This window comes from Sarcophilus harrisii, chromosome 5, assembly GCF_902635505.1.
Source record: "Sarcophilus harrisii chromosome 5, mSarHar1.11, whole genome shotgun sequence".
Classification (NCBI taxonomy): Eukaryota; Metazoa; Chordata; class Mammalia; order Dasyuromorphia; family Dasyuridae; genus Sarcophilus; species Sarcophilus harrisii.
The window spans coordinates 94,457,442-94,476,441 of NC_045430.1; the positions used below are offsets into that span (position 1 = coordinate 94,457,442).

General features: G+C 40.1%; 1 protein-coding gene across 1 annotated transcript; it reads left to right on the forward strand.

Moving 5' to 3' along the window:
- The first annotated feature begins 420 nt into the window (after positions 1-420).
- On the forward strand, positions 421-6,908 carry RND1 (Rho family GTPase 1). The gene is made up of 5 exons (XM_023500943.2): positions 421-664; positions 1,371-1,458; positions 4,144-4,253; positions 5,233-5,367; positions 5,804-6,908. The coding sequence occupies exons 1-5, from the start codon at positions 545-547 to the stop codon at positions 6,047-6,049; spliced, it is 699 nt and encodes a 232-aa protein (XP_023356711.1). The 5' UTR covers positions 421-544; the 3' UTR covers positions 6,050-6,908.
- The last annotated feature ends 12,092 nt before the right edge of the window (positions 6,909-19,000 follow it).

Consider the following 19,000-nt stretch of genomic DNA (forward strand, 5'->3'; position numbering starts at 1 on the left):
TCTTCTACCCTAGGATAGAATCAATAATTTTGGCAGGTTCCTTAAATCTCCTTCAGGGCAAAACTCGTCCCTTCAAAAATCCAGTGTAACGTAACTTCCTGCCTTCTGGGCCGGTTTGTGCCTAGTTTCCCAGCACTACTTGGCTGACACCGAAGTTTAGCTTTGGTTCAAATTCCTCCCCTTTTCCTCCACTCCCACAAAAATGATGCAAAAGGAAGCACCTGAATCCCTCTTAAGGGGGGACCAGGAAACTGCAGCTTTAAGGGGGAAAAGGACTGGGGGAGAAAAGGCTCTGACTCAGCTCCCTCCACCATTGGCTGTCGGAAGGATGGGGAAGGGAGAAATCCCATTTCAGGGATTGGCTCTGAGGGAGGGCCACCTCCCTCCGTGATTGGCTGACCTGTCAGGATATAAAGTGGTCATACCAGCCTCTTCATCAGTTGGAGGGAGGTAGGGGAGTGGTTCGGGTCGAAATTAGAGTTCTTTTTTTAAGGGTCGCCCTCTCCCTGTTTAAATCTGTGTCCCAGTGGAAGCCGAAGAGACCATGAAGGAGAGACGGGCCCCCCAGCCGGCTGTGGCCAGATGTAAGCTCGTCCTGGTAGGGGATGTGCAATGTGGGAAGACAGCGATGTTACAGGTGCTAGCTAAGGATTGCTACCCAGAGGTGAGCTGCCTAACGGAGAGAGCGCCCACCATCCCCTCCCTTCCTGGGCAGTCCGAACAGAACCCTGGTGCTTTCTGTCCCCGGCTGCGACCCACTTACCGCTGAGCTCTCGGGACCAGGCTCTCCTGGGACCTGTCCAGCTTCTGTCATCCTGCAGGTCTCATTCTTGTCCTCTATCATTAGCCCTCATTGCCCAGAGGAGCCTCTGCATTGCCTCTTTTGCACCCCTTTTCCCTTCCCCACGGCCGCCCCAGTCTCTGGAAAGGAGTCCAAAGGAATTTTTAAAAATTTAAAAGTCTAGATTTCCCTCTTGCTTGAAACCCATTCCTTCCCTTCTAAGGGTTTCTGATTGTGAGCCATTCCCCAACCAGCCTTCTGTAGTCCAGTTTCTACTGTTGTCTTGTATGGATCGTATGCAGACTGGAGTTAGGGAAAATAAAAACGGGCTCCCATCCTAAAAAAGGAAAATAGAATGAAAGAAAATAAGAATATTTGATTATCTCTCTGGGAGAGGGGCCGTATCTTAGTTAGATTGAACAGTATGCCTATTCACCTGGGATTCCCTTTCCTCCCATATCACCTGACATTATTACAGAAAGGTGGTACACAGTGGCACTGCCCATAGAAGCTCAGCTGAAGGACTGGGAAGCAAAAGAGCCTTGGGGAAGGGTATGATGGTGGCTTTCTTCCCTTTCTCATCCCACAGACTTATGTGCCTACTGTATTTGAGAATTATACAGCCTGTCTGGAAACAGAGGAACAAAGGGTAGAGCTCAGTCTCTGGGACACCTCAGGTAAGAATGCTGATTCCAGATGTTCTGCCCTTATCTGTAGCAGCTGTTTTTTCTCTGTGAGTGAGGTTAGGGAATAGAGATAAAAAAGGATCTTGGTTTTGGCTTTCTCTTGGCCAGAGAGGAAAAGTCATGCCAGTTGAATGGTTTTGGGAATTCAAAGTTGGCAAACCCCAGACAGTTCTAGGGCTGGCTGAAAATCAGCTAATTGAAAGAGCCTGTGTTGGTACTATAGACCCCGGGCAGACTAGACATAGGTCAAGGATTGTAGCATTTTGATATGACATTGGCATTTCCCTTTTTCCCTCTTCCCCACCAAACTAAATAAAAGAATGGACTATTGTAGGAGACAGTTATAATGAAAAGAAAGGGAACTAATTTGTGGAGGTGGGGGTATAGGAATTAGATTGGGAGAAGGTTAGTCATGTAACTGGGAGTGTGTGTGTGTGTGTGTGTGTGTGTGTGTGTGTGTGTGATATTTTGTATCTGGTTTATTCTTCACATATTCCATTGCAACGATGGCAGCAGTGACAGTATCAGAGCATCCCTACTGCAGCTCATGGCTAAGAAGATACATTATCTGGTGTTTGGGAGGATGAGGAAATGGTTTACATTTAATGTCCAGAGCTCCTTTTTAAACAGTGTCTAGTGAAGGAGGAGGTGGCTCTAAAGATGTCACCCACTGAAGGGGGGACAAAAGTAGTCACCCTGTTTTCCCAGAATGTGGAGAAATGACGTCTTTGCAGCCCCATCACAGATTCTAAGAGCATCACAGATTCTCTGCGCTAGAAAATCCTTTGCTTTACTTCTGACCATCCCAAATCTCTGAATGACTCAATGTCTGTTCCCTTTTTCCCAAACTGGGCCAAGGACCATGATTAAGGATTAAAAACAAGGAAAAAGGGAGAAAAAAATCTTTCTGCCTTTTTTTTCTGTCCTTCCTCCTAAGTACTTATTCAGGCTGAGTTTAAAGGGGAACTCTGTCAGACAGTCTCCTGTTACAGAAATATAATGCCCTATTCACCCAAAGCTCTATTGTATAGTCTCTCCTCAGGCGGTGATGAATAAATGGGAAAGGTGGCAGGTGGTCTAGATAGGGACCTTGGCACCGTTGTATACTCTCTTTTACCTACTCTCAGCTGACCTGAAATGCAGAGGGGCTGCAGGTCTGGGTTGTGCATCTTCAGCACCTCCTCTCACAACCCCTCCAGGATTTAGACTGCAGCTCCAGGTTCCATATACATAGCAGGGGAGCAATGGAGAAGAGGGATTTTTATCTTTCCCCCAGACCTCTGAAAAAAAATAGAAAATGCACCCCCCCCCATAGAATTTGAATTCCATCTCTCAGCTGGGTGTCCATGAGGAAGGAAAAGATAATATAGAGGACTATAGGATAGAAATTGTCCACATTGAGAGGAAGGGGTTTAAAGCAAAGATCTGTTCTTATGATTTACTTGTCAGACTTGGGTGGGGGTTCTGATTGAAGTCAAAATGGAGGTATTGTTTTCAATCCCTTACACACACCTCCACCATTCCTTTTGTATCATAATGTTCTTCCTTCCCCGGTGCTGCAGTGATATGACCCTACTTCAAAAGGGGGCTGTGGTGCAGGGGAGAGAGTTGTTGTCCTTTCTCTCCTTTTCTCAGTTCCTGTCATAAGCTTGGATTCCCCCCAGTTTCCATGGTAATTGCGGGTGCAGAGAGAAAGGCTGCTTGCTATTCTCAGCACGGACTGTCTGGGTTCCAAAGCTGATGCTGTGCCTTTTCCTGGGAAGGAAATGGGTAGGCTGGTCTGGTCCCCAGCATTCTCCTATATCGGACCGCCCAGGTTAACAGCTAACCCCCCTTGCCATAGGACAACTTCTCTGCCATCCACATCTGGACTGCTATTGGCCCTAATATGTTTAATATATATCCTGGTGACTGATCATATCTTTTTCCTGTGAGGGGATTTTAGAAGTTGGGATAGAGATATTAGAGACTTGGGGCTCTCCCCCCCCCTTCCCTTTTACCCTTCATGCCACAACTTTCACAGTTTTGACCCCATGGTAAGGGATGTGGACCACTTGTTATATAACCAATAGAGCCATTTCCTAAGAGGGGAGACACTGGAACAGGAAGGAGGGAAGGAGAACGAGTAGCACTGAAAATTGTGTCCTTTACAATCCCTAACTAGGCTTGGTGACATGATGTTGTATGAAGAAACTGGTTAAATTTTAGCACCAAATATATTGCTGAAGTGAAAGGAACCTCAAATAGGGTTTTCTCTCTCTCTCTCTCTCTCTCTCTCTCTCTCTCTCTCTCTCTCCTTTTATCTCTTCTTATACTCTAGGCTCTATTGGATTTGGGGGACAAAGGCTATTGATCTTTCCTCATTCCTCTCACTCTTCCCCCCTGCTTCTTCTTTTACATTTTTATAAAGGACCAGCTTAACTGCTCTAGAAAGAAGACAAGGGGCAGGGGGAGGGGAATATTTTGGCATATGGGGGCAAAGAAAACGTGTGCCTGAAATCCTCTCAATGTAAAGAGGGAAAGGATTTTAATTTATATTTTTTTGATATTCTACATAAAAATAGACAGGTCCTTTGCTCTGATGATGGTTATGATAGCAGTGGGAGAGACAGTGATAGCAATTCCCTGAATACATTGACTCTTCTTCCCTTCCTCCCTTTCCTTTCCCACCATCAGGTTCTCCCTACTATGACAATGTCCGTCCACTCTGCTACAGCGATTCAGATGCAGTATTGCTGTGCTTTGACGTCAGCCGCCCTGAGACTCTTGACAGCGCACTCAAAAAGGTGAGGTTCCAAGAATCCTGGGATATTAGAGCTGGAAGGAACCTGGGAGATCTTTCAATCCAGCCTCCCTCCCCCACTTTTTAAGATGAGGAAGGGAGGCCCAAATTAGTAAAGTTGCTTTGCCCAACGAGAGAAGCTAAAATGAAAATCCAGTCTTCTAATTGTCAATTTAGTAGTCTTTCCATTATATTGTACTTCTCCCTTAGAGGTCTACCAAACTGGTAACATTAGAGAGAGGGAATGGGGTAAGAGACTTTGGGAACTTCTCAGTAAGATCACAGAGTAAGCAATAAAATTATATTGAAAGATACCATTTTGGAAGCATTTTCTTTTGAAGCTTGAAGCCAGATAATCTGGGATCAAAAGAACCTAACTAACATATAACTAATTTGTTATTGAATTGTTAACTTTTTTTTCCCTTTTCTGTGTAAAATACAAATTACTTATTCCCTATCAAGGTCCCTTGAGAACTTTGGGAACTGCTTGCTCCAACTTTAAGGTTCTTTTCTTGGGTGCTTGGTTTGGATCTTTTGACAAGAGAGAGAAGGAAATCTCCCTTTGAGAGAGATATCACTGAGATGAATTTTCTCTACTTACTGTAGCTACTGTACTTAAAAGGGTTATTTTTGGCTGCAGTTTTGTGAGTGGATCATAGGACTTTTATTTCCTGGTATTTTTGAATCAGGACAAGACCTTTTAAGATCTAAGAGCAATAACTACGGCTGTCTTTTCCCCATTTCCCAATCCCTACTCCTCACTCTCCCATTGCTTATTTTTTCTCCTGGAAACCGAATCTGATGGAGGGTAGGGCTGTTGATGAACTTGGTGATATTAAAATATCCATTAGCAATTCTCCTAGTTCTGCCTAATTCCTTGGTCTTCTCTTATGAAATTTCTACTTAGCATAATGCCAGCACATAGTAAGTACTTAATAAATACATATTCCCTTCCCTTTTTCTCTTTGCCTACAATCCTTCAGTGGAAGATGGAGGTTCTAGATTACTGTCCCAGCACCCGTGTGCTGCTCATTGGCTGTAAGACAGACTTAAGGACGGACCTGAGTACACTGATGGAACTGTCCCACCAGAAGCAGGCACCTATCTCCCATGAACAGGTGCGTGCGTGTGTGTGTGTGTGTGTGTGTGTGTGTGTGTGTGTAGGAGTTGGTTGTAGTAAGAGGGTTGCCAAGTATATGGGATTGCTGATAAGCAAGACACTTTGGCAACACTGTGGCAGCCCCTCCCTGGAGTCCTTTACCTGCTGCCTTTAGATATAAATAGCAGAGATTTAGAAGGTGGAAGGTGGTGGGATAGCTCCGGTCTACTAATCAATCCCTGACATGAGCAATAAACATCTGTTTCATGTAAACAAACTTCACAAAGAAACAGTTGAGTTATTCTTTTTTGGTGTCAGAAAAGGAATCTGGATTGCTCTTTGTCCCCATTGGTCCTGAAGCAGGAAGAAATTTAGGTTAAAGCCTTCCAGGACTGCTTCATGAAGGAAACAGTATTGAACAACTTGGAGATGCTAGGATGTTCACCTCTCCACAGGGTTGTGCCACAGCCAAGCAACTAGGTGCTCAGATTTACCTGGAATGTTCAGCCTTCACTTCTGAAAAGAGTGTCCATAGCATCTTCCGGACAGCTTCGATGGTGTGTCTGAACAAAGGCAATCCTCTTCCACCCAAGAGCCCAGTGCGCAGCCTCTCCAAACGACTCCTGCATCTTCCCAGCAGATCTGAACTCATCTCTTCTACCTTCAAGAAGGAAAAAGCCAAAAGCTGTTCCATTATGTGAAGGGAAGGTCTGGGGGTGGGGGGATTGCCTCCCATTTCCTCCCACTTCCTCTCCTAGGAAGAGGAGGCATGGGGAGAGGGAGGATGAGACATTTTAGGACACCAGACATGAGTTTTTCAGATAGCCAAGGTGAGGGCTTAGAGGGATGGTACGGGCCCAAGGACAAGGATCTGATACAGAGGGAGAATCATCACCCCCAGGCCAGAAAATAGAGTTATGGAGGGGGCCAGTTTACTTCAGTGCCCCCTGCCCAGGGAGAAGGAAAAGTGTAGGGGGTGCAGGAGGTACTCTGGCCTCATGGGCCCAGAACCAGATGCCTCCATCTTCAGCATCTTCCATGCAGTGTTTCCATGCAAGTCTGGGAGGTAGATAAGGAAGGCCAGCTCCCTAGTTCCCCTACCAGGAGATAGCCAGGGAGTGGGGATGCACAGAGTAGGCAGCAGAGGGTCTGCCCTGGCAGCTTAGCTTGGGTACTTCCCAAATGAAGCCAGAAAGGCTATATTTAGTCAGAGCCATTGAGAAGGAAACTCATCTCTTTGCACAGCCCATGTCTCATATAGATGTGACATTAAACATCCATATGCTTCTCACCCAAGTCCCCAGGGTCCAAGGAAGAAGCCCTGACCCCCTTCTCCTGCCAAAGCATGAGGTGGAGGCATGCTACCAGGGGCAGGGGCAAGCGGGGGCACAAGTTTTCTCAGCCCTCTTTGAGGGCAGCACAAGTAGAATTTGTTTTATAGACTTTTGTCTTTGGAGTTGGTTAGTTGAAGGGGAGGGATAGGGGAGTATATCAATCTGTTACATGTTCTGTGTTTAAAGAAAACTTATTAATGAAAAATATAACATGAAATCAGGCTCAGTTTTCCTGGTTACTTTCTTTCCCCTACATTAATTGACTTTTTAATAATCTCCCTATCCTCCTTGTTTTTTCTCTCAAATGGTTCTCTGGGGAAAAGGGAAGTAGTTGGTCTAGGGCCCTTCCTCTAAATGGTTAGACTCTACCTAACGTAATCTTATTAGAAAATTCACTTTCCATCTCATTCTTCCAAGAATTACTACACTGGTAGAAGTCTGGTATTTTTTTTTCCCTTTCAAGTTTTTGGTATCCATTTCTCTCCCTCCTCATCTATACCAGTGACTCCTTAGCTCCCTTCCCAGGTAAAATACCAACTTCTACAACAACCTTTTTCCAACTTCTCTTAATTCTAGTGACCCTTTGTTAATTATTGCTCATTTATCCTGTACAGAGCTTATTTGTCATATTTGTTTGCCTATTGTTTCTCCCATTAGCTTGTAAGCTCCTTGAGGGAGGAACTATCCTTTGCCTTTTTTTGCATCCAATAACTAATTCAATAAGCATTTATTAAGTGTAATATTCTAGTTAGCTTTCTGGAGGTCTTGGAACCAGCCTTCATTTCAGCAGAGTAATCACCACAAGAATAGCCAGGGATAAAGTCCAAAAGTCTTTATTGTCTCCTTCACAATCTGTCCCCTTGCCTGGGGCTCAGCTAGCTTTCTGGAGGCCCTTCAGACTGGCAGAAGCAGGAGAGCCACCGTGATGCTGATGAAGATGGAATGTCTCTCTCCTGAAGTTTCCTTGAGTCCAAGAGCTTGAGCTCTAGCCTCTTAGTCCTCTGTCTTCTCTGAGTCTGTCTCTGGCTGAGTTTGTCCCAGTTTATATGCTCTATTACAATGACATCATTACAGTATACTGAATATAAACCAATCATCATATCACTAAGGCAATCATACTGAACTAGAGAACTCACATGCTAAACTAGGTAACCATTGTATTATCAATTCCACTGTGTTAACACCTTGTTTTAGGACTAAATCAATCATACTGAGCCTTGAGTATATTTCTCCAAAGTTCCTACCCTTTATAATTAAGTACTTACTATATGCCAGACACTATGTTAAGTCTCTGTCCAAACATTTGCACAGTGCCTAGCATATAATATGTGTTTAATAAATATTTATTGACAGACTGACATAAGGATAACCCTGGTTCTTGGGTTTGTAGGACTAAAGCAAAGTCCAGCAATAACTGTAAAGATTAAAAACTTTAGTCTTAAACATCGGTTCTTAGTATGGATGAGGAATAAAATGAGTTGTAGTTCTGGTCTTGCCTGTTATAGGAATGGGGAGTTGCAGCTCTTTTCTATATTGACTTTATCTTAGTTATCATAAAGCAGAAAATTTGCCCATCCCTGTACACTAATACCACAGGAGATACTGGCATGTGGTTGCTTACTTTTACAATATTGAAGGGGGATGTATTTCTCCTGAGGATGACCAGCATCCCTCTGTTCCTAAATGATTATTTATTCCTATTTCCCCACAACAAGCATGTTTCTACACTATTCAGTATGGACCATTAAAGAGAATGCTGCTTTTTCTCTTCTTCTCACCCCCATCCTGTCTGTCTTGTTATCCACCTCCTTTAGGCTGGCTCCCTTGGTCCTATCATCCAATAGCACAATCTTCAAGCTCTTATTGCCTTCCAAGTCCATGGATCCTTGGCTGGCTTTGGTCATACCTGTGGGATACCACAGGGATGAAGTCTGGCCAGATTTTATCCTAAGAAAGGGGCCTTCTACTGGTTCACTAGATTAATTATACTCTTATGTAAGCTCTTTAGGCTACAGGGTTGTGAAAAGAATGAAATAATAAGGAATGAAGGAAAAATCTAATGAACTAGGTCACATGTCAAGTTACTTTGGACTAAGGGTAAGGTGGAGTCTATGGTTGGGCTGAACTGGACTCTGGATAGTTTGGTATAAAGAAATTTTGTGCAAATGGGGCTCAGAATAGTTTAAGGGCAATCAATAGATGAAAAAGATGGGAGTGCAAATGCTCAGCTCAGCTTTGGCTCTATGGTGGTTGCAGTTCATCAGTATGATTATGGCCCTAGTTTTGGTGCTATTATAGCTTTACTATACTTGGAAGGGATCAATATCTGTCATGAAGTTGTCAGTTTGATTCTATTTTAATCCTCATTGGAGCTGACTGTCGTTGGGTAGTCTGGGCTGTCCAGCAGATGCCTTCAAAGAAAAATAAGAACCCTCAGAGGCCTGAATGCACAATGAAAAAAAACATGGTTCAAACCTGACTCAGCAGTAAAATAACTGTGATCATGGGCGAATCCCTTAACACACTATCTTTTTTTTTTTTTTTTTTAAGCTAGAAAGATCTCAGGAACTATTTAGGCCCAACACTCTCATTTTTGTGATAAAGTAACTGGGGTCTTCTTCGTTTAAGTACTTGTTCAAAGTCACACAAAATAATGTCAGAAGCAGAATTTAAATCCAAGTTCCATCACAGAATAAGCACTCTTTCCACAGTGCTATGCTGGAACTTATTTTAGAATGTGAGTGCAATTGATGTTCAAGGATTTGATAGCAAAAACACCTTACTTTGTTTGAAGTATTATTATGATTTTGAGAGAAGGTGAAATTATCAGGCTTCTCAATTTTTTTGTCCCTGTGCCTTAATCAATTTTCTGTAAAATTAAAGTTCCCTGAGGCCAAAAATTGCCTTGTTAGGTTTTTGGTTTTTGCTGTTGTTTTCCTAGTATCTAGTGTATGCAAGATATAAGTATAAATTTATTTTTTAATTGAAGGAACTATGAAATGTTATAATTATTATATCTGTGTAAAAAAAAAGAACACTATCCAAAGCTGACTGCTATTCCTCTATATTCAGAAGAATATATTTAAGTACTTTAATCTGAGGAACCTGCTCTTTTTGCTTTGAGTTGCTGTTCCCTAAATTGCAGTAGTAGAAGTCAAGTTCCCATGCTCAGGGAGTTTACATACTAGAAGGAAAAAACCTGCACTACAACACAAATAGAAATAAAATTTTATAAAAGCTAAAGAAATAGAAAAAACAAACATTTTCTCTTAAGAGGGAAAGAGTAGACTATTAGAATTAAAATACAAAATGATACATATATTTTTGACATCACTTTCTTAGTTTAAGAACATAAAAAACATTTGTTATTATTTTGTTTATAATGTTATTTCATATAATAGATTTAAATGTATTCAGATAATCCCAAATGTTTATAATTTATTTGGTTTGGATTTTTTCTTCTAAAAGTTCTACTTCAATACCTCATTGTGGTCTGGAATGATCCTTGCTATTGGCAAAGTATAAACTCTGGATAAGTCTATCATCCTGGAATATCTAGGTCTTCCATGTGAGTATTTATTTAGCCTACTCCAATAGGCTCTTTGGCCATGGCAACCAAAGGAAGAAAGGAAATTTCTTCTGATTCTATAGTGACTGGTGAAATGTCAGAACAAAAGGGCAGAGAATGCTAAGTTTTATATAGTTATAGACTCTACATGTGAGATTGCTGTTATGGCCAATGAATTGATATGCTATTTAAAGAACTAAACCATATCTATACTGCTAATTTCTAGATGAATGGCCAAAAGAAAAAAGACAGTTCCGCCTGCATTTTTTATTTCCTTCACAGGCTAATAGTACACTATTTCAAACTCCGGTTCTTTTTGTACAGCAAAATAACTGTTAGGACATGTATGTTTATGTTGTATTTAATTTATACTTTAACATACTTAACATGTATTGGTCAACCTGCCGTCAGGGGGAGGAGATGGGGGGAAGGAGGGGAAAAATTGGAACAAAAGGTTTGGCAATTGTCAATGCTGTAAAATTACCCATGCATATAACTCGTAAATGAAAAGCTATAATAAAATAAATAAATAAATAAAAGATGGAAACAGTAAAAAAAAAAAAAAAAAAAAAAAGTCAAAAACCTGGAGAGACTCACATGAACTGATGATCCAAAGTGAAATAAGTAGAACAAGAAAAATATTGCATTGTAATAGGAATGTTATATGGTGACCAACTATTCTTAGAAATAATAATCCAAGACAATTCCAAATAACTTATGATTTAAAAACAATCTATCCATTTGCACAGAAAGAATTGAAGGAATTGTTATGCCACAGTTCTCTTTTATTTTCCTGACTCAGTTTCCCTAATTATCCTGACCCAGTCCTGACTTGGTTTCCCTGCTTCTCAGTTCTACAAAACCTGCCCTCCCTCTTTATCAGAATACTTGATAGAACATCAGAATGCCTCTCCCCATCCCAAGCTTTTGGAATGTCAGATACTGTCTTATCAAGATGCCTCTCCCCATGTCCAGGGTGCCTCCCCCTGATTATGTCATCCCCTCTCCAGAGGCTCACCCCACCTTGCCAGTCCCATTCCAGCTCTCAGTACCCTGACTCCGCCCCTGCCTCAGTCTACCCTACATCTGAGCCACGTGTATATATGTCATTGAGAACTCTGATTGTTGGCTGGATTCTTGGAGACCATAGTCTCATTCAGCCCTGGGACCAAACATGGATCCATTGGTCTCAGTATATCTCTCCATTTAATAAGTTATTAAATACTCTAATCTGTCTTGCTCAGTTTCTCCACCATTATATAACCTGAATGTAGATTGAAATATACTTTTTTCCCCCTGAGGCAATTGGGGTTAGGTGACTTGCTTAGGGTCATACAGCTAGGAAAAGTTAAGTGTCTTGAGGCCAAATTTAAAATCTAGTCCTGCTGACTTTAGGTCTGGTGTTCTATTCACTTCGACACCTAGCTGCCCCTTGAAGTATACTTTAAAAAAAACAAACAAAAAATAACTTTTTAATTTTCTTGGCTTTGTTGGATTTTTTTTTATCTGTTTTCTTTCACAACATGATTAATATGGAAATATGCTTTGCATACCTGCACATGTATAATGTATATTAAATTGCCTGCCTTCTCAGTGAAGAGGAAAGAAAACAAGGAGAGAATTTGAAACTAATTTTTAAAAAATAAATGTCAAAAATTGTTTTTACATGCAATTGGGGGAAGAATTAAGTATTTAAAAAAACTATTTACAATCGCCCTTTTTTTTATAGCAAAGAAATGAAAACAAATGGATGTCCATCAACTGGGCAATGGATAAACAACATATGGTATATAATTTTTTTAAATGTAAGTTTTTAATGAACAAAAATTATTTTCTCCCTTCCATTCCTTCCTACTATTTAAAAAGAAAAAGAAAAACAAAACTTTTGTAATAAATGTGCTTAATCAAGAAAAACAATTACTTACATTGGGTCATGTTCCTTCTCTCACCAGTTGCATCTCATTCCATACTCTGAGTTCACATTACCTCTCAGGTGGTTGAGTAGCATACTTCATCACTGATTCATAGGAATCATGGTTAGTTGTATTTGTCTGAGTTCTTAAATCTTTTTTTAAAAACACATTTTAAATTTTTAAAAATAATTATTTCCCATTATATTTTTTAAAAAATTAAACATTCATTTTTTTAAAAATTGAGTTCCAAACCCTCCCACCCTTGAGTGATTGAACTGAGGGAACTAAAATAGCAAGTGGTATTGGAAATTGAGTGAACCAAATTATCTTGTGACTCAATTCTGGAGCTAGCTTAGTTTCCTTTCTATTCAATTATGTGTCTGATCCAACTTCTGTCTTGTAAGAAAACCATTCAATTGTGGGAATTGAGAGAAAAACTTACTATGTTGTTTGAACCTAACAGCTTGGGAAGCTGGAAACTACCTACTTTTTGGAGAGCCTTAACTAAGAACCTAGGTTATGCTGACAAGAAACCCAGTTAGATCCTAAGATTGATTCAAGGAGTTATATATCTCAACCCATATGTCTTATCTGAAAACTGACTCTGTAACGTTCAATCAATTTTTTTTTTTGGTTGTTTAGACACTTGGAGAGAGTAGGACACCATTTTTCCCCCCCTTCTGATTTCAGGGAATTGCTCACTCTCTCTCTCCCAATTTGAAAAGTCCCTAATCTTTCTTCTAATTTGAGAAAAATTAAAATGCTTATAAACTCAAATTTCTGTTTCTTCAATCATTTCATGTATTATCTGCCACATGAGAATACAAGCAGTGTGACATTGATTATATATGTGAAATCATGCAAAACATATTCCACATAAGCTATGTTGCAAAAGAAAAAACACACACAAAAACAAGAAAAAATAAACTGAAAAGAACATGCTGCAATGTACATTTAGAGTTCATCTGTGCTTTCTGTAGGTGATTAACATTTTTCATTATGCATCTTTTGGAATTCTCTTGGATCACTGTCTTGATCAGAGCAACTAAGTCTTTCATAGTTGATCATCATTATAATATTTCTGTTATTGTATATAATATTTTCCTGATTCTACATGATGCGGGTTGTGGTCCCTTTAAGAATCGATTTATTCCTTTCTGATTCCCAACCCCTCCTAGTTGATGTATTATCAATCCAGGAAGCTAGGACCTTTGATTCATAAATCCTGGTCAAAAGCACCCCTTTTAATTCCAATAGAAGATCTGGACCTGTCCTAGCCCCCACCTGGATCTGAGCCAACTTAGGTTCTCCCAGCCCTATCAGATCTGAGCCAACTTAGGTTGTCCCAGCCCCCATTCTAATTATCTGCTCAGGTTTCCCAAACCCCACCAAACAAACTCAAACCCCCACTGAAATCCAGCGAGGAGCCAACTTGGGACTCTACCCACAGACCCCTTTAACTAAATCTCTCCTTATAAAAGAGTCAAGACCCTCTTTGCAGAGGGTCAAAACATGCTAGTACCATGCCTGGCACCCCAAGGACTCTCTGTCCACTGGAATCCTGTTTCCAGTGCCCTCCTCTCTCTACCTTCACCTATTTCCTTAACTATACTTTAACCTTACTTCCAAACCCCATAATAAATCTCTTTTATCAATCTAGGTTTTTGGGCCTGTAAATTCCTTTACATGGGACTCTCGTGCCACTACTAGACCTCATTTAACTCCATATCCTTGCACCGAATCCGAAGGGATTGCAGGGGAGTTCTATTTGACTCCCTGTACCCCAAACCTGCCACTAGACCTCAATTAAACCCTAATTTCATTTAGGTACCCTATATCTAGACCTCATCATACTCACTTCATTTTATATAGTATCAGTTCATATAAGACCTCTAGTTTTTCTGAAATCATTCCATTTGTCAGATATTATAGTACAAGTAGTATTCCATTATAATTATAGACCATAACTTATTTAACCATTCCTCAATTGATGGGAATTCCCCCAAATTTTCAATTTTTTTCCATTAGTAAAAAATCCTGCTATAATTTTTTGTCTACAAATAGGTCCCATTTCTTTGGTCTCTTTGGGATGCAATCCTAATAGTAGTATTGCTAAGTCAAAGTAATGGCAGCCACCACAACAGACAGGCGCTGGGGATGTACAGTGCATGCTGCGCATGTCACAGCCGCTGCAGGGGGAATTCACTGCAGCAGTGAAGGAAGGGAGCGCCAAGAGCGGGAAAGAGAGTGTGGAAACGGAGGCATCACAGCACAGAGGCAGCTTGGAGAAAGTTGGGCATTGCAGTCTGTACGTCTCTATGTGGGCAAAGTTTTTGCTAGTATATTGTTTTTGTAGCTCTGTATATATGTATTGGTATTTTATTAATAGCAGTTTGGAATCCCTAGGAAATAATGATGTCAAGAAAAAAAAATTGACTCAGAGTGTAGGATATTCAAAGAACAGTGAACTTATGATTACTTTTTCATGCAGTACAAGGAAAGAGCTGTATGTCTGATATGCCAGAATATAGTGTCTATGTTCAAAGAATATAATTTGCTTCGACACCATGAAACTCAACATAAAGATAAATATGATTAGTTGGAGAAGTGAGAAAAGATAAAATATTAAAACTGAAAAATACATTGACAACTCAGCAAAATACTTTTGTGAAGCAGAAGCAGCTAAATATTTCATCACTGAGAGCAAGTTTTCAAGTTGCCAAGCTAATAGCACGGACTGGCAGACTATTTGTGGACGGAGAATTTGTTAAAGAATGCCTTCTTTCTGTTGCCAAAGAGATGTGTCCAGAGAAGGCCGATTTATTTAGTACAGTGAGTCTTTCAGGACCTACAATTACACGGAGGATTGAAGAAATGAGAAACAATCTGCATCAGCATTTGCAAAACTCCATAAAAAAATTTCATATTTTTCCTTGGCACTCGACAATAGCAATGATGTTGGTGATTCTACACAACTTCTAATTTTTATTTGTGGGACGAATGATTATTTTGAAGTCATAGAAGAGCTTGCTGCACTGCAAAGCATCAAAGGAACAACTACAGGAGAGGATATCTATGAAAAGGTTTGCCAAACTATGAATGGTTTGGAGCTGGACTGGGCTAAACTAGCCAGTGTGACAACTGATGGTGCTCCTAGCATGGTGGGGGTCTAAGAAAGGAGTAATTACTTGCATTAACCAAGAGATGGACAAACATAACCATTCTCATCCAATAGCCATGCACTGCCTCATCCACCACCAAGTGCTGTGTAGTAAATCACTGAAGTGGGACTCTTATGAAAATTGTGGTATCTTGTGTTAACTTCATTAGAGCTAATGCAGTAAATCACAAACAATTTCAGGAATTTCTGTCTGACCTAAATATTGAGTATGAAGATGTTCTATATCACACAGAAGTCCATTGGCTGAGTCAAGGGAGAGTTTTGAAACATTTCTATGACTTACTTCCACAGTTTACAACTTTTCTGCTTTCAAAAAACAAAGAAGTACCAGAGTTCAATGATGCAGAATGGAAATGACACCTTGCCTTTCTGACAGATGTAACAGAGCTACTCAACAATTTCAATATGCAAGTTCAAGGAAAGGGGAAGCTGATCTGTGATATGCAATCACATGTCAAAGCATTTGAAGTAAAATTAGTCCTCCTCATCAAACAAGTGAAGGAGGAAAACTTCTGCCATTTCCCCACAATTCAAAATCTGTTGGCAGAAAAACCGCTGATTGCATTCCCAAACAAAACATGTGTGGATTCACTGGAAAAATTGCAAAAGGAGTTCCAATTTAGATTTAAAGAGTTTCATCTCCACGAACAGGACATACAGCTTTTCCGTAACCTATTTTCTATTGGCATTGAAAATGTGGATACAATTTACCAAATGGAACTGGCTGAACTGCAGAATTGTGACTTTCTGAAAGATGCATTCAAGTCAAGCAGCCTTCATAATTTCTATGCCTCTCTCCCCTCTCAGATATATCCTCATCTCAGGAACCAGGCACTCAAAATGGTGGCAGCACTTATGTCGGTGAACAGACTTTTTCTAGAATGAAACATCTGAAATCGCCAACCAGATCAAGACTAACGGATGCACACTTGCATCACTTGTTACAACTAGCAGTGACAAATATGGAACCAGACATTGACCATCTCATTAACCAAAAGCAGGCCCATAGTTCCCATTGAAATACTGGTAAGTTTGTTAATTTAATTTTACTTCATTTTAAATATTGTATTTGTTCCCATTTTGTTTCTTCACTTCAAAATAAGATATATGCAGCGTGCATAGGAATTTGTTCATAGTTTTTGTTTTTACTATAGTCCGGCCCTCCAACAGTCTGAGGGACAGTGAACTGGCTCCCTATTTAAAAAGTTTGAGGACCCCTGATCTAGCCCTTGCATCCTTGATCCTGCTGCTCAGGAGACAAAAGATCACAAAGCATAAGACCCATTTGGTCTGTGGGCTCCAGTTTTTTCTGAAAATGCACAGTAGTGCACTAGGTCAGAATTTCAGCTGAGTTTATACAATAAAGCAGCATATTGTGGAGAATAAGACCAAGGTTAGTGGGAACACTGCAAAGGATATCAATAGCCCAATAGCACTGCAGTACTGGAGTCATTGCCCCTCTCCCATGTACCATGTGACAAAGTAAATTTGAATTCCAGTGTTTCCATAATGTCCATCCTCTGAAGTTCAGTACTTGCTTCTTATTTAGGTACGTAAGTACTTACTTGATTTAGTTTTTAAAGAATTTTCTTACTCCAAGTGCTCTCCTTCCTAACTCTGAAAAATGCAAATGAATGAATTTTGCCTGCTATATAATACTGCCCCAGGGGAACCAACCTGCAAGTTGAATTGCAGTCAGGGTCAGGGGAGTGTCGCACTTTGTGGAATCATCTAATACTTATCTTGAATTTGCATATTTAGGAGCCTAGTGGAAAGATTCTTACCTGAAATCTCCCTGTTAGATATTCTAGTTACAGGATTACAGGAATATATTGGAGAAGAATCAATATTTTTTTGCTTTCTTGTGTTTTTTTTGGGAGGGAGGGGGGGTTTGGTTGTCTTTCCTTTACAAGTCAAACGAATTGCTTTGAAAAAATTTAAACTGAGTCCCACAAGACTTTCCTTTTTGGAATTCCCATTTGTGGTTACCTCAGTTGCATCTAGGCCCAGCTCCAGTAAAGCTTTACTTCATCCTGCCATTTTCTTCACCAGTTGAAATGCTGCCATGCCATACCCTTTGTCCCACCACCTCTCTTTCCAATTATGGAACCATATTCAAATTAACTCTATCGTTGTTCCTGGTAAAAAGTGTGCCAATATATATCGCTATGGCTCTGCTCATCAGCCCTGTTTTCCAATTCAACAAATCCCTCCCATTTCCACCACTCCCCTATATGTGGCAGTCTCATCTATTAGAATGTAAGCTTCTTGAGAAAAGAGAAGAAAATTCTTGTCTTTATTTTTGTATATATATATATATCTTCAGCACAATTTTAGATATGTAGTACACAATTTACTATTTTTTACATCTTTTCATTTATTTATTTTTTATTTATATGTTGAAATTGTAATGCCGGAGAAACTGAGCAAGACAGATTAAAGAGTATTTAATAATTTATTAAATGGAGAGATATACTGGGACCAATGGATCTATGTTTGGTCCCAGGGCTGAATGAGACTATGGTCTCCAAGAATCCAGCAATCAGAGTTCCCAATGACATGTATACATGTGGCTCAGATGCAGAGGGTAGACTGAGGCAGGGGAGGAGTCAGGGTGCTGAGAGTTGGAACAGGACTGACAAGGTGGGGTGAGCCTCTGGAGGGGGGATGACATAATCAAGGGGAGGCACCCTGGACATGGGGAGAGGCATCTTGATAAGACAGTATCTGATATTCTAATAGGTTGGGATGGGGAGAGGCATCCTGATGTTCTGTCAAGTATTCTGATAAATAGGGAGGGGAGGTTTTGCAGAACTGAGAAGCAGGGAAACCAAGGCAGGACTGAGTCAGGATAATTAGGAAAACTGAGTCTGGACAATAAAAGAGAACTGTGGCATAACAAAATTTGTTTTATTATTGTGTTCATATATAAGTATAGAAGCTGATATAAAAAGGAATGTTGTACTCATAGAATAGTAGTACATACAAATATACTTAGAACACTCTGTGGGGCTTACTAACATTAATTTTTAATAAATTTTTAAGCAGGTATGGACATCTTGCTCTGTTGTTGTCTAGAATTATCAGTCTAGATAATTTTTCTAAGATCTTTATGGACTGCAGCTCCTGATTTGCCTCATAACCTAAAAACCCCAAGAAATCAGCACTAAGTGTTTCATGCCTTTTATGAAGCCCCACCTAACTTTGGGACTTTTGGGGATTTGATTTCTTTTTTTTTTTCTTTCTTTCTATCTTTTTAAGCCAGACTTCAATCCTGCTATGAGGTAAGTTTACACCTCCATTGGAAATGCCCTATAGTTTTGCAGGAATCCACTGAAGAAATTTTTACAACCACATCTCACAGATAAAAGGAAAATGGATTCCTAACAAGTGACAGATTTATTTTTAACAAAATTCAGGTAGATCTTAGGAAATTGGCTCCTTGAAAACTCACTTCTCTTTTTCTTGGGACATCTGAATAAGCTTTAGTCAGCTTTAATAACAGGCTTTACTTTCTCTTTTAGGCATCTATTTTTACTTGTTTTCCAACTAACCCAGTGAATTAAATGTCAAAAAGATACCAAATGTCCTAAATAAAAAGCTTTCTATCTATAAACTAAAATCATAAAGATAAGATAATACCTAGTGTTCACATC

Excerpts from the sequence above, each read along its gene's own strand:
- RND1 (XM_023500943.2), top strand. The coding sequence starts at position 545 with ATGAAGGAGAGACGGGCCCCCCAGCCGGCTGTGGCCAGATGTAAGCTC. Across the intron at positions 1,459-4,143 it reads CAGTCTCTGGGACACCTCAG|GTTCTCCCTACTATGACAAT; the intron begins GTAAGAATGCTG and ends TCCCACCATCAG. Across the intron at positions 5,368-5,803 it reads CACCTATCTCCCATGAACAG|GGTTGTGCCACAGCCAAGCA; the intron begins GTGCGTGCGTGT and ends ACCTCTCCACAG.